Genomic DNA, 15,516 nt, shown 5'->3' on the forward strand with positions numbered 1-15,516 from the left:
TTATAGATAAGAAAACTGAGGCTGAGGGAGGCTAAGTCATTTGTATGTGGCCAGTCCAAGCAATGGAGCTTCAAGGGCCCTGCTTTTCCTTTCCTGGGGGATGCTTAACTGACTGAGCCACCCAGGTGCCCCAAAAATAAATCTTAAAAAAAAAAAAAAAGAATTCATTTCTGAAGAATTACCGTTTGTACATGGTAACCAGTGGAAAGTTAGTTCTTCCCACCCTGTCCTCCTACTTATGCAAACCATTTGCTTTCTCTGGAGGCCACTGTTAACCATTTTCTTTTATGCCTTTTTGGAAATATGCTGTTGCATATACAATTATTTTCACATGTTTTCCCCCTACGCCAAAACAGCAGCATGTAATGCTCTGGTTTTTTCCACGTGGCAGTGTTTCTTAGAGCTAATTCATATTGGCTGTGTAGAGTCGCCGCTTTTAAAATAAATGCATGTTTTTCTCCTGGGATATGTGTACCTAATCTTATTTACTCAGTCCCCTGTGGATGGTCATTTCAAACCATGCTATCAAAATACGTCATTTTTTACATGTGTGAGGTTGTCTGTAGGATAAATACTCAGGTGTGGAATTGCTAAGTCAAAGGTATGTGCATTTGGAATTTTGTTAGAAATTGGTGAATTTCCCTTCGTGAGGATGGTAGCAATTCATACTCCCCGTAGCCTCACCAAAATAGGCTGTGATGATACTTTTTGTCATTGCCAATCTGATAGTTGAAAACGTAGTAATTCCTTATAGTTTTATTATCATTATTTTCTTAATTTTTATAAAATATACATAACACAAAATTTACCACTTTCACTATTTTTAGATGTACAGCTCAGTGGCATTAATGATGTTCACAGTGTTGTTCAACCATCACCATTATCTGTTTTCCAGGACTTTTTCATCACTCCAAACTGAACTCTGTACCCCTTAAACAATGACTTCCTGTTCCTCTCTCTTCAGGGCAGAGGTACCCTCTTTCTTCTATCTGTATAATGTTGTCTATTCTACGTCCCTCATTGAATTGCAGTCATACAGTATTTGCCTTCTCCTATCTGGCTTGTTGCATTTAGCACGTTTTCAGAGTTCATCCACAGTGTAGCATGTGTTGGAACTTTATTCCTTTTTATGGCTGAATAATATTACATTGTATGGATAGAACATATTCATTTATTTATTTGACAGAGAGAGAGACGGTGAGAGAGGAAACACAAGCAGGAGGAGTGGGGGAGGGAGAAGCAGGCTTCCTGCCAACCTGGGAGCCTGATGCGGGGCTCGATCCCAGGACCCTGGGATCATGACCTGAGCCGAAGGCAGACACTTAACCACTGAGCCACCCAGGCGCCCCAGGATAGAACACGTTCTTTTATCCATTCACAGTTGATGGACACTTGGGTTGTTTCCCCATTTTGACTATGAATAGTGCTGTCAGGAGCAAGGGTGTATATGGATCTGTTTGGATCCCTATTTAATTCTTTTGGGTACATACCTGGGAGGGGAATTGCTGGATCCCATGGTCTTTCTGCAGTTAACTTTTTGAGGACCCACCAGACCATTTCATTGTAGTTTAAATTTGCACTTCTCTTACTATAACTAAGGCTGAGCATCTTGTCACACGATGGGTTTCTTTGTTGCTCTTTTACTGTGAACTCTGTGTTCGTAAATTGTACCTATGTCCAGGCTAGGACACTGCAGGGATTTTGCTAATGCTTTTCCCATTGGTCTTTCCCTCCTCCACAAGAGCAGGGACCCGACCCACTACATTACTGTCCAGGTTGCTGGACACAGAAGCTGTTCCGTAATTACCTCTTACGGGACTATCCCAAGAAGGCAAGTGGCATTTCTCTGCCCCTCCCCCAACTCCTCCAGGAAGCACTGGCTTTCTGCTCCCATCTGCACCTTCCCCTCTATCCCCTCACTGCCACACAGTGTCATCAAGAGATATCCTTTTATTCATTCATAAAATCTCTGTCCTCAGCACCACTGTCTGCCTGGCACCTTTGTGATGGGGGTGATCCGTCTGAAGCCGCCACCATTAGCATCCGTGGATATACTCCCTGAACCCTTGTGGCACCTGTGACATTTGTCCAGCAGAATTTGTCAAACACATGAACCAAAGGTTAATAATCTGTCCCAGGGATGGAAGGAATTGCCGGTCTAAGGAAGTGTCAACCTTTTTTTTTTTTTTTTAAATTCACGTAACACGAACTTCACCACTTAAAAATGAACACTTCAGTGGCACTCAGTACACTGACAGTTTTGTGCCATCACCACATCTGTTTAATTCCAGGACATGGTCATCACCCCTGTACCCACGAGTAGTCACTCCATTCTCCCCAGCACCTCCTCAGTTCTAGGCAACCGCTAATCTACTTTCTGTTTCTATGGATTTGCCTATTCTAGAAATTTCAAATGAAGAGGGTTATACATACGTGATCTTTGGGGTCTGGCTTCCTTCACTTAGCGTGATGTTTTTGGGGTTCATCCAGATTATAGCAGGCGTCGGTACTTTATTCCTTTAATGGCTGAACAATATTCCATTGTGTGGTTAGACCGCATTCTCCTTATCCATTCAACTGTTGATGGGCATGTAGGTTGTTTTCCCTTTTGGCTGTCGTGAATAGTGCTATTCAGGTGTATACCTAGAAACAGAATTGCTCGGTCATGTGGTCATTCTCCACTTAGGTTTTTTGAGGAACTGCCTCAAAAAGTATTTGATGTCAACCTTTTTTTTTTTTTTTCCCCTATACTCCTGCTGTGGGGCTTGAACTCATGACCCTGAGGTCAAGAGTTGCATGCTCTACCGATGGAGCCAGCCAGGTGCTCCGATGTCAATCTTTTCACTTCCTGTTTGCCTTACACCTGGCAAGCACAAACTAGGGTGCCAAACTAGGAAAACGTTAAATAATAAATATGTAAAAAAAAAAAAAAAAAAAGGGGGGGGGGGGGGGGAAACAGGCAATTCTAGGCCCAAATCCCAGTTTAGCAACAATCGGCTTGGGCTGGAAGTAGCTGCCGCCTCTGTAGGGGGCAGGCGTACCTCTATTTTGGGGTTTTCTCATACTTGGTTCCTACAGAGATGGAGTTTGGAATTCGTCTGTGTGTGGAGGGGCTTTTCAAATAAGGAAATGTGGAGTAGGCTCTTCTGTATAGACTTAAGATCACATCACATCATGTTTTGCAAGATTTTTCCGGGATGTCAGCTGGAGGCGGGAGTGAGGTCCCCGGCGCGTCCAGGAGCAGTGCGCCCAGGAGCAGCTGGCTTCCCCTCCCCTGCGTGCCACGGGCGGCTGACCCTTCCTCTCTCCGCAGGTGGCGCTGCTGCCGGATGGGAGTGGTCGGGCGCTCGCACCATGTCATCATGCGTCTCTAGCCAGCCCAGCAGCGACCCGGCCGCCCTCCAGGATGAGCTGGGGGGCGGCGGCGGCAGCAGCAGCGAAGGCCAGAAGCCCTGTGAGGCCCTGCAGGGCCTCTCGTCCCTGAGCATCCGCCTGGGCATGGAGTCCTTCATCGTGGTCACCGAGTGTGAGCCGGGCTGCGCGGTGGACCGCAGCCTGGCCCGGGACCGACCCCTGGAGGCCGATGGCCGAGAGGTGCCCCTCGACGCCTCGGCCTCCGGGCCCCAGGCGCGGCCGCAACTGTGCAGTCGCAAGCTCTCTCTGCAGGAGCGGTCCCAGCTGGACACGAACGGACGCTGCGGCCACCTGGCCCTGGCCCACTCTCCCGTGGGCTCCCCGCAGTCCTCGCCGCGGCTGCCTCGGAGGCCCACGGTGGAGTCCCACCACGTCTCCATCACCGGCATGCAGGTGTGTGAGCTGGCTGAGCCTGCGGGGTCCTCTGTTAGCTGCCGCTCCCCCGGAACGTCGATTTGGGAGGTGACCCCAGGAAACCCCCTATAAGGTGGGGGTGGGAAGTGAGGGTGGAAGAGAAGGAGGTCAACAAAGGGCGCGTGAGGAAACCGGTGCCACCATGCCCAACTGGGGCTCCATCTCTGGGGAACCCTGTTTGACAGTGTAGAAAGTTCTGTACCTCAGAGTTATCCTGCCTGAGGGCCAAGGGAGCTGGGCTGTTCATACCAGCTTCTGGCAGTTGCTGGTGAGAGCTCCTGGGGGCAGGTGACCTGCCCTGAGAGTGGGCACAGCCGCTCTGGGGCCACAGAGAGCGTCCAGCCGAGATGCAGGCACTGGCGGATGGAGTTGTGCTGGGGATGGGGGTCAGTGAGAAGCCTCCTGGACTAGCAGCAGGGCGCCAGGCACTGCTGTCAGCACTGTGTGTGTCTTTAGAACTCAGAGCCCCACTAGGGCTCACCCGGCCCTGAGTGATCTGCCCCTGCCCCCTCTCCCGCCCCATCTCCTGCCTTTCTGCTATTGACTCACAGGGCTCCATCCACATTGCCTTCTTTGTATTCCTCAGATATCCATGCTCATTCCCTCCATTAGGCCTTTATCCCTGCTGTCCTGTCTGCTCAGAAACACCCCCCCACCCCCGCGCCAGTCTTTGCAGGGCCAACTCCTTCTGACAGACACATTCAACTCAAATGTCTACTTCTCTGAAAGGCCTCTCTGACCACCCTTTATAAGCAGCCTGAGCTCCCAGCCCCTCTTCCCTGTCACCCTGTTGACGTGACACTCATCACCATCTGATTATCTGTGTGTCTGTTGAATGGTTTTTGGTCTGTCTCCCCGGCTAGAATGTAAGCTCAGAAGGAACAATCCTGTCCACCATCATGTCCCCAGTGCCTAGCACAGTACTCGCACATAGTAGGAGCACAGAAATATTTGTTGAAGGACTGAGTGAATTTAATTGGGAAAAGCGTGGACACCGAGAATGGCTTTCTAAAGGGGCCGATATTTAACTATATTTTGAGGGCTAGGTAGGATTTTCATAATTGGAGATGGGTACACAGAGTTCACTGCAGGGGAATGCACAGCATGAGCAAAGGCCCAGAGATAGAAGGCAGGATGTGGGGGAAAGGGCAGTCAGGGGTTCAGTTAGCTGAAGAATAGGGCCCATGTAGGGAGCACCACGGCAACAGGGCAAGAGGGAGAGTTTGGATTTATTTCAGTTAGAATTGAGTCAGCCTAGAGCCACAGCAGTGGCTTTAACACAATAGGGCTTATTTATCATATAAAATAAATCTGGAGGTAGACATTTGGGAACCTGCGTGGTGGTCCTGTTGTTGTTGTCCTTAAAACCTCATGGTCTCAAGATGGCTGCTGTGACTGTAGCCCTCACAGCTTCATTCCAGACAGGAAGAAGGAACAGGGAAGAAGATTAAAAGTCATCTGCCTTCTAAGTTAGTCCTTGTTCCTGGAAACTCTACCCAACAACTTCTGCCTACTCCTACTGCCCAGAACATAGACAATGTGGCCACCCCTAGCTGTAAGAGAGGCTGGGAAATGCAGTTTTCCAGCCTGGGACATTGCCACCCAGCTATCCATTTATAAGGAAGAAAGGGGAGCCTCGTATTTGGTTGGGAACTAGGCAACTGTGCCAGGGTCAGAGGAGTGGAGTCAGGACTTGACCCTGGAAGCGTCAGGGCCTGATGGGACCAGAGTGGAATCTGGAAGATGAGTTCAGCAGCATTTAGGGCTTAGATTAGGGGCAGTGAGACCCCTTAGGACAGCTCTGCAGGGCCCCACTTCTGCCCGTCACATCCCTCTAGGACTCAAGGGAATGAAATCAACACTGGAAAGAAACAGTGGAAGCAACCTAAAATGTCCCCTGGTGAAGGGAGGGCTCTGTGAGCCGAGGAGTGCTATACAGCAGGTCAAAAGACACAGGTCTGTGTGAACACTCTGACATGGAACTGTCTCCAGTGACGTTGTTGAGAGAAATGATCTAGTGTGACATCCTTTTTGCCTCCCTAAACCCCATCCCAAAACGATGCTCTGTATTTTCAACAGGTGCATGTATGCGTGTATTTACATAGAGAAAGGCCTGGAAGTTTATGCACCAAACTGATGTCAAGGTTCGGGGAAAGGGTTAGAATTGGGGTGGGGGTTTCAAGGGAAGTGCTGGGCTTATCTGTAACACTGGAAGTGTTATTTTGTATCATGTTTCTTTTCCCAGTTTTACTTCTTGTATCACCTAACATTTCTCCCTAACTATGTTGAGGTATAATTGAAGTAAAACAAAGTGCACATTATTTCAAGTGTCCAGTACAATCAGTGCTGATATATGCATACATCTGTGAAACCATCACCCCAGTCAAGATCACAGACCTTCCCCACACACCCGACGACACATCCCTCCCCCTTCTTCCCCTTTCCCAGGTAACTGCTGACCTGCTTTTTAGCATTATAGGTTAGTTTGCAAGTTCAAGAACTTTCTGTAAGTGGAATCATCTAGTATGTACTCTTTTTTTTTTTGGCTTAGCTTCTTTGATGGCATGATGATTTCAAGATTTGTCCGTGTTGTCACATGCTTCCTTTTTATGGCTAACTAGCATTCCATTGTCTGCAGTGGACCACTGTTTGTTTATCCATTTACCTGTCAGTGGGCGTTTTAGTTGTTTCCAGTGTTTGACTATTACACATGGAGCTGTTTCGAACATTTGTCTGTAAGCCTTTGCACAGACACCAGTTTTCACACCTCTTATATGAACAACTAGAGCAGAATGGCTATATCCTAGAGGAGGTGTTTGTTAAGAAACTGCTCACCTGTTTTCTGAAGAGGCTGTGCCATTTTAAATTCCTACCAGTAGTGTGCAAAGCTTGTCCCTGCCCTACATTATTCTGACAACACTTGGTATGGTCAGTCTTGGATTTTAGCCAATCTAATGGGTGTGGTTTTAATTTGTATTTCCCCCATGAGTCATGATGTTGAGCCTCCTTTTTTTTTTTTTTTTTTGGAGCCTCTTTTCATGTGCTTACTGATAATTTGTATATCTTCTTTCTTAAAATGAGGGTGTTGTTGTTAATGAGTTATAAGTGTTCTTTATCTATCTATTTATCTATCTATCAACACATCTGTCTGATGTGTTGCAAATAGCTTCTCTCAGGCTGTGGCTTGCCTTTTGGTTCCTTAATAGTGAGTGTCTCAAAGAGTGAAGGTTTTTTTTTTTTTCCTCAAAGAGCAAAGGTTTTAATTTTGATGAAATCCAGTTTATCACTTGTTGCCTTTTATATCTTGTACTTTTTGTACAAAAAGAACCTTTGAGAAACCGTTAGGAAACCATTGTCTGCCTCATGGTCACTCAGATATTCTCCACTTTATATTACTTTACGTTTTTCTAGGACAGCATAGTCCTTAGATCAGATTGTTTAATTTAAAATCAACATTTTGGGAACGCCTCTTAAAAACGGGTATTAAAAAGAGTACATACTGTATGATCACCTTTTTACAATGTACAAAAACTATGCTGTTAGAAGTCAGGGTAGTTGTCACCCTGGAGAGGGGCCAGTGTCTGGGAGATGCTTCTGGGGGGCTGGGAGAATTATCTTTCCTGATTTGGGTCCTGGTTCATGTGTTTGTTTTATGAAAAAGGTATTGAGCTGCAAACTTACAATTCATATTCTGTGTGTTTCTACTTAACTTTCCAGGATTGTGTACAACTGAATCAGTATACACTGAAGGATGAAATTGGAAAGGTAAATATCCCAGGAACCAGGCTGGTTTTCTACATCTACCAAGAATGTCTCAGTTACAGTGGAGGGAACCCTCTAGAGCTGGGAGTGGGTAGAAGCCCTTGGAGGAGAGATTGCGAGGGAGGGTTTTGTCATCAGCGGTCCATCTGGTTTATTTTCTTTCTGCTTCGTAATATTAATGTGTTTCCACAAAAGCTCAGTCAGACAGCTTCGAGGAAATTCCATATCACCAATATTAGTGGTTTTTTTTTTTTTTCTCTCTAAGGTACTCTCACATCTATTTTTGCTTTTATTTCAGCCAATGGGCAGTATCATTGCAGGGGTCAAAAACTCAAATGCCAACAGAAAGCAAGTGAGTGATAATAAATGAGCAAAACCATGCTAGGTCTAAGGCAGTAGGGAATGGTGAGGACTGTGGCAAACTGTTAACATGTGGAAATGATTATGGGTCTGTATGGCCAGATCTTCTGATTTTTTTCAAAAGAAGCTGAGAATTTAGGTTTTTATATCTGATCTTTCTGTTTTTAAATGTTGGCAACTTATTCAAACTTCCTAAAAACTGCAGATGCACCAAAATGTAATTGCAGAGCAGATTTGGCCATTTGGCTGCTGGTTTGCAGCCCCTGTATTAGGGTCCTCATTCTGCAGATTGTAACTTCTGGATAGTATGTCATGGGCATCTCCCTTTATCCAGGGCTCCTATGGCGTGGTCAAGTTGGCCTACAATGAAAATGACAATACCTATTATGTAAGTATCCACTTCACCTCCCCCCCCCCCCCCCCCCCCCCCCCGCCCTCACCATTTGTCCAAAGCAAAAGCCGTCTTTCCAGAACTTGGTTTCCTGGAAGATTTTCTTGCTGTTGTCTCATCTTATTCTTAGGTCACTTCATTTTGTGCATTAGGAAGGATGTGGTGTTTCCATTATATGGATGTGGAAATGGGGAGGCAATGTGATTGGCTCAGAAAGAAAATGGATAAATTCAGCAAATGTCTCCTATCCTTACTCCGGGCTACCATTTCTACATCCTTCATAGCACCAAGAACCAGGTGGTAGTGAGACAGATTGCCCTTGTAGCTGAAGCTTTGGGGTCAGTCCAGTATGGGTTCAAATGCTGGCTCTCCCATCTGCCACCTGTGTGTCCTTGGCCAAGTGACGTTAACACCTGAGCCTCAGTTTTCCCATGTGTAAAACAGCCAGTCCCTCATCCATCACTCCAGCTCACTAGTGTCTTGATTCAGTTGTAGCAAGTCCCAAGGCGTGTGGTCCCAGCTAGGAGAGCTGACCTGGAACCTCAGATGCACCCTCAGGGCTGGGGGGACCCTGGCAGTCTAGCTTCCAGGTCCCCTGCTGCTGCTTGACCCACTCCGATGACGAAGTGCTCACTACATTGTCCTGAGGCCGCCAGGGCACCAAGAGCTTTGGCAGGCCTAGGAGTGGAGGGAACTCTCCCTCTGCCTTCCTCTCCATTTTAACTGAGACGTGGGGTCTTTCCTCCCGCAGGCGATGAAGGTGCTGTCCAAAAAGAAGCTGATCCGACAGGCGGGCTTTCCACGTGAGTTTGGTGGGCCAGGCCTCTGTTCCTGCGTGCAGGGCTGGGGCACAACAGAGAAGATCCCATTGAATGGTGTCCCCTGCAGAGAGTGCCCGGGTAGAGACCCCAAAGACTCCTGTCACTATGGCCTGCGGTATGGCATGGGAAGGAGGGGACAGAAAGCTGAGCAAGGGGGCTGGGTCTCCAGCTTCACTGATTTCCAGCAGCAGAGGAGACAGATGAGAGGAGCAGGCTACTTATGGCCCCTGGTGACATCAGCCACTACTCCAGCCCTGCCAAGACCCCCTCACTTGGGTTGCCCCCCATTTGCAGAGGAAAAGCTCTTTGCCCTGACCCTGGGATGGTCTGTGTCTCCTCCAGGTCGTCCCCCACCCCGAGGCACACGGCCAGCCCCTGGAGGCTGCATCCAGCCTAGGGGCCCCATTGAGCAGGTGTACCAGGAAATCGCCATCCTCAAGAAGCTAGACCACCCCAATGTGGTGAAGCTGGTGGAGGTGAGCTGTGGGGACAGGGAGGAGGAAGACAAGAATGGTGATCGTCCAGGCACAGCTCTGTTATTACCCAAACGCTGCACCACTAGTTTTTAGGGAGAGCCACGCCATGTTAAATAGCTGTTGCAGGACTCAGTAGTAGTTATTGCTCCAAGTTCCTTCACCCCTGTCCTTTCATGTTATCCTCACCCTTCCCTAAGACTATTTATTATTCCCATTTTACAGATAAAGACACTGAAGGTCAGAGGGATACCGAGACTGGCCCTTCACCCATTTTTGTCTTTGGAGCTGGTTCTCTTTCTCCTTTATATGTATATGTGGTTTTAGCACAAAAGCAGCCATATGCATGTAAACAAATGGGCATGGCTGTGTTCTAATAAAACTTTATTTGCAAAAAACAGGCAGAGGGCCAGATTTGGCTTGCATGCTATATTTGCCATCCCCTGTTCTAGATCAGCAGTTCTCACACTTTTTGGTCTCAGTATTCCTTTATGGCCTTCAGAATTATTGAAGACCCCAAAAAAGTTTTGCTTATGTGGGTTGTATTTATTATTTGCCATATTAAGATTTAAAACTGAGAAGTTTAAAAGTTATTTATTAATTCATTTAAAAACAATAACAATCCTATTATATAACAATATGTTTTATGAAAAATAAGTATACTTTCTGGAAAAAAATTTAAGAAGAGTGGTGTTTTACATTTTATTTTTTAAAAAATATTTATTTATTTATTTGAGAGAGAGAGAGTGGTGGGGAGGAGCAGAGGGAGAGGGAGACATAGTCCCAAGCAGACTCTGCACAGAGCATGGAGCCTGACATGAGCTCGATCCCAGGATCCTCAGATCACGAGCTGAGCTGAAACCAGGAGTCAGACACTTAACGGACTGCGCCACCCAGGCGCCCTGGCATTTTACATTTTTGCAAATTTCTGTTGTTGTTAACATCTGGCTAATAGAAGATAGCTGGATTCTCGTATCTCCTCTTGCGTTCAGCCTGTGGTGACTTTGCATGCCATGTGGTTTCTCGTTTCTCTACTGGTAGAGAATGAGAGTAGAAAGGGCAAATATTTTCTTATTTTATTTTATATAATAAGATTTTTTTTTTTTAATTTGAGAGAGAGAGACAGAGATAGAGAGAGCACGAACAGGGAGGAGATGGAGGAGGGGGAGAAGCAGGCTCCCCACTGAGCAGGGAGCCCAGCGCAGGGCTTGATCCCAGGACTCTGGGATTGTGACCTGAGCCGTAGGCAGACGCTTAAACGACTGAGCCACCCAGGCGCTCCTTATCTTAGTTTTAGTGTGAAAATTGTTTTGACCTTATGAACTCCCTGAAAGCATCTTGGGGATCCCTAGAAGTCCCCGAACCACATTTGGAGCATCCCTCGTCTGGATGACAGGACTTGTAAATGGCATGTGATAAAGTATATAATTGGACAGGTGTTCGCGGTGCTGCAGGAGCATGGAGTGCGAGCAGCCAGCCAGCCCAAACTACTGAGGAAGGCTTCTCAGGGGAGCAGATGTTTGAGATGACCCTGGTTGTTCCCTGGATGGAGATAACAGGCAAAAGACAGGGAAGGTCATCCCAGGAAGGAACAGCATGTGCAAAGGGCTTGTGTCCTCTCAGGGTACACTGCTGCCTTTAGTGGGTGTGAGGGTTAGCAGCCATGCCCTCCTGGGGCTTGTCAGGTGTGGCCTCAATGTAGGCCATGCCCTGGGTCTGACTCCCCCCACAGAGCAGGGCTCTAGGGCTTAGGGCTCCATCCCTCTCTCGGGGCTCTTGTCCTGTGGATCTTGGTTGACTGGGGAAGGTGAGGATGATGTGGGAAGAGGCAGGAGGACCAGTCTAGCCAAGGAGCCTGCCTTTGTTTCTTCCCGAAGGAGAGGGATGGTGGCTGGAGGCTGTCTCCACCTGTCACACTGAGTTTCACAGTCTCAATGTGCTGATGCTGGAGTCAGCCATCTTAGAGGAAGCTCAAGGACACATGGTTAGCGAGTGGCTCTGGGTCCTGGTGGGATCTCCCTGGTCCCCACTGCCCTGTGGTGTCTGACTTGTCTACCCAACAAGACTGCTGGCCAGCCTGCCTATTGGGCAAACCTCAGACATTCATCAGATGGACATGGACACTCATCAGGCATTTCCTGAGCACCGACTACGAGCCTTGTCCTGTACAGGGCACCACGGAGGTAACTGCCATTTGCAGAGAGGGACAAGATAGAAATAAGTGACGAGCTGAAAGCAGGATGGCCGTAAGAGGAGAGCGAGGACAAGCCACGGCGGTTCCAGGCAGGAGGATGTCTTCTCTTACAGGGGGCAGGAGGTCAGGGGGTGCTTCATGGGGGAGTCGGAAGAGCCTAGACAGGACTTGAATTTTCACCCTGAGCATCAGTCCACTGTCTCCTAGGAGACAGGTGGGATTCTTATTGAAGCTGAGACATTTCCCAGGGGAGGAATTTAAAAAAAATTTTTTTTTTTCTTAAGTAATCTTTACTCTCAACATGGGGCTCAAACTCACAACCCTGAGATCAAGAGTTGCTTGCTCGACTCACTGAGCCAGCCGGGCGCCCCCATTTTCCAGGGGAGGAGTCTGCCCCTCCCTTTTGTAACCTCTTTTCTAGGTGTTTTGGACCCTTGAGGATTGGGCTAGAAGGTGCCTGTTTTCCAGATGGCTGTTTGGATCGCACACTCGGGGTTTTTTCCTGTGCCCTTCATCTTAACCAGGAAAACCAGTGGAAAGCACAGCCCTCCCACTGGCAAATGCAGTCATGTGGATGGTGCTTCCTTCCTGCTCATATCATTTCTCTCTCTTCCTCTCCCCTGCTCCTCATCTCTGGCCTCTTCCATGTGGCTGTGCCAACAGGTCCTGGACGACCCCAATGAGGACCATCTGTACATGGGTAAGAGAGCCCTTGCCATCCGCTGCCCTTGCTGAGGCAGCTGCACCTGCCAAAGCCCAGGGGTCCTCCGAGTGTTCCCTGTCCCTGGCATCTCCTGCCAAAGCTGGGCCCCACAGTGAGCCACACGTGAGGCTGCAGCCCTGCTTTGAAGCAGGAGGTGGAAGGGAGTGCTTGCTGGGACTTTATCTGGAGGTCCCATTCATTCATTTGTAAATATTTACAAATATTTGTAAATTAACACCTGCTAATGCTGGGCATGTTCTAGGCACTAAGGATGCAGTGGTGAGTGAGAAAGATGAGGCTCCCGCTCTTGTCTGACATTCTAGTCAGGGAAGACAGTCAACACCTACATAAACCAGTTAACTTCAGATAGATCCTCTGAAGAAGGTTAAATAGGATGACCTGAGAGAGAGGGACTGAGGAGCCACTTCACATATGAGGTGATGATTTGGCACCTGAATGTCAAAGACAGTCCTGTTACATGTGGGTATGAACATTCCAGGGAAAGGAAACAGCAGGTGCAAAGGCCCTGAGGCTGGTGAGAGTTTTGCGTGTTTTGAGAAAAATGTGGCTGTTACAGGGTAAACCGGGGAGAAGGGATGGGGATGAGGATGGAGAGCCTGAGGCCACACTGGGGCTTTGGGAGCCTGGAGGGCACTGCACAAAGAAATGGAAGGACGCAGGCATGTCCTCAGAGACTTGATTTTTAAAAACTGGTGAGGACATGGGATAGCCCTCTGTCAGCTCTGAGCATAGGTACTGATGAAGGAAGGAAGGGCAGGACTAATTCAAAACTGGATAGCAGACTGTTGGGCCCAGGAATGCATGATTGACAGGTCATGTGTCCTTGCAATATGGCTTGGATGGGCATTTAAATGAGCCTGTGCACTTCAAGTGGGTATAGGTGACAGCCGGGAGGGATATCAAGGAGGTGAGGGGAGTGGGCACGAGCTCAGCCTGGGATCCAGAAGTCTCCTGGATGAGCACAGGGATGATCCTTTGTTGCACAGGAAGTGATTATATGGGTTTGGGTTCGAATGGGCCTGGTTTGAAAACAGCCCAGAGCTCATTTTCTCCTCACATAGTTGCTATGGTTCAGTTCTGAGGAAGTGTTGTAGCTTAGGACATTTTATTTTTCATTCCCCCTCCTCTTCCCTGTCCCAGGTTTTTATTATGACAAATGTTAAGCCTACAGAAAAGTTGAAAGAATAGTACAATGAATACTGTATAGCTACCACCCAGATTCAACAGTTAATAATTTTTTTGTCAGATTTGCTTTATCAGCCTAGCCACCCACCCAACCATTTCTGTATTTTTTTGGCTGAACTATCCAAAATGTAAAGTAGCAGAAATCTTGACACTTTGGCCCCTGAATACTTGAGTGTACATCTCATGTAGGGATATTCTCCTGTGTGGTCACAATACCATTATTACATCTGAAAAAGTTAATGCAAGTTCCCTAAGAGCATCTAATGCCTAGTCCATGTTCAAATTTTAGAACTCTCATTTTTTAATTTTTTTGCCAGTTTATAAATTTTAGAAATTATAAAATCTTCCTATAGAAATAATTTAGAAGCTACAGAGTAAATAACATCAGATATGTTAACTTTTTTTTTTTTAGGATTTTACTTATTTATCTGAGAGAGAGCATGAGCAGGGGGAGGGACAGAGGAAGAGGGAGAAGCAGACTCCCTGCTGATCAGAGAGCCGGAAGTGGGTCTCGATCTCAGGACCCCGGATCATGACCTGAGCTGAAGGCAGACACTTAACTGACTGAGCCACCCAGGTGCCCCTAGATAGGTTAACTTTAAAAAATTATGTAAGAAAGAAACATTATAAAAATGTGAACAATACAGACTTGTAATATTTCTCAAAATGTGGTAACATCACCTCTTCAAATATATGCGATGATTTTAGGTGGTACATGGATAGACATTTAAAAAATTTTTTTAGATTTAATTTATCATTGTATAGGAAAAACTAAAGCAGCACATTAAACTCACGATTTCATGGATGTCATTACCTAGGATAAGGCTAAAAATTTAAAAACAGTCAATTTAAAGAAAAATATGAAATAAATAATAGTTTATGTGGCATATAGATATGGCCAGATGATAAACATGGTAGGCAAATGAGAGAAGTTTGGGGGAATTGTAGCAGAAATCATAAACTGTATAAGATAATTTTTGGCCCAGAATGGCATTCCCAGCGTAATTTGCCCACTTGGGGCTCCTGACCTGACTCTTCATGGCTTTGGGCTATTTCTGAGGAGGTTAGTTGTTCATTCAACAAACATTATAGTTTGTCAGGCCCTGTTCTAGGTTTATCAGGAAACGAAAAGAACACCCCGCCCTTAGGGCCCTTTATCCCTCCAATAGGGACAGACAGACACCCTCGTACCTAAGTATTATGCTTAGCCTTCGAAGGTGACAACGCCGTGGGAAAAAAGCAAACCTGAGCAGGGTCAGGGGAGCCAGAAGTTCCAGTTTGGGGGATTGGGAGATAGAATGGCTCCTTGAGGTGCCTCCCTGAGGTGACATTTGTGCAGGACATTGGGGACCAAATGGGAGAGAACATTTTACACCATTGTAAGACTCTGCCCTTTACTGTGAGCAAGAGGGGAGCCATTGAGAGGCAGCTTCATGGACAGAGTTTTTCTCGTTTTGAGGCAGCATTGTCGAAGGGAGCCAGCCCGACTTTTGGTATGTGATTCTAGCGGTTTTGAAAATCCTGACAGGGTTATATTTTAGTTTCCAGCCATGGATGTGTGTCGAGGACAGACAGGGTAGTGCATGGGGCTGGGTAGCAGGTATTAGCAAGGGTCCCACAACTGCAGGCCTCACCCCCAAAGAGCACAGAACACACAGTATTTCTCGAGGCTAAAAACTTCCCACCCCTGCTCAAACCCAGGAGGGGGTTAAACTATTAGTGACTGAAAACAGACCTGTTTCAACACGCTAGCTTCCTCCAGGCCAACCACGTTACTG

At 47.1% G+C, this 15,516-nt stretch overlaps 1 protein-coding gene and 1 long non-coding RNA gene across 7 annotated transcripts in view; one reads left to right on the plus strand and one right to left on the minus strand.

Annotated features, from left to right (window-relative positions):
* Positions 1–15,516, minus strand: part of LOC117804567 — a 37,142-nt gene that overhangs the window by 18,641 nt on the left and 2,985 nt on the right. Inside the window, exon 2 of the long non-coding RNA XR_004629047.1 lies at positions 2,434–2,643. This is a non-coding gene — a long non-coding RNA (uncharacterized LOC117804567). The remainder of the gene's footprint in view (positions 1–2,433; positions 2,644–15,516) is intronic.
* CAMKK2 (calcium/calmodulin dependent protein kinase kinase 2) overlaps positions 1–15,516 on the plus strand; it is a 46,171-nt gene that overhangs the window by 11,563 nt on the left and 19,092 nt on the right. For all 6 annotated transcript variants that reach the window (XM_034672428.1, XM_034672426.1, XM_034672430.1 and 3 more), the window contains exons 2-7: positions 3,314–3,807; positions 7,546–7,593; positions 8,285–8,338; positions 9,093–9,144; positions 9,505–9,638; positions 12,493–12,529. In XM_034672428.1, coding sequence (XP_034528319.1) covers positions 3,355–3,807; positions 7,546–7,593; positions 8,285–8,338; positions 9,093–9,144; positions 9,505–9,638; positions 12,493–12,529 — 778 coding nt within the window. In that variant the 5' untranslated portion in view covers positions 3,314–3,354. The remainder of the gene's footprint in view (positions 1–3,313; positions 3,808–7,545; positions 7,594–8,284; positions 8,339–9,092; positions 9,145–9,504; positions 9,639–12,492; positions 12,530–15,516) is intronic.

The sequence above is a fragment of the Ailuropoda melanoleuca genome, chromosome 12, assembly GCF_002007445.2.
Source record: "Ailuropoda melanoleuca isolate Jingjing chromosome 12, ASM200744v2, whole genome shotgun sequence".
Taxonomy (NCBI): domain Eukaryota; kingdom Metazoa; phylum Chordata; class Mammalia; order Carnivora; family Ursidae; genus Ailuropoda; species Ailuropoda melanoleuca.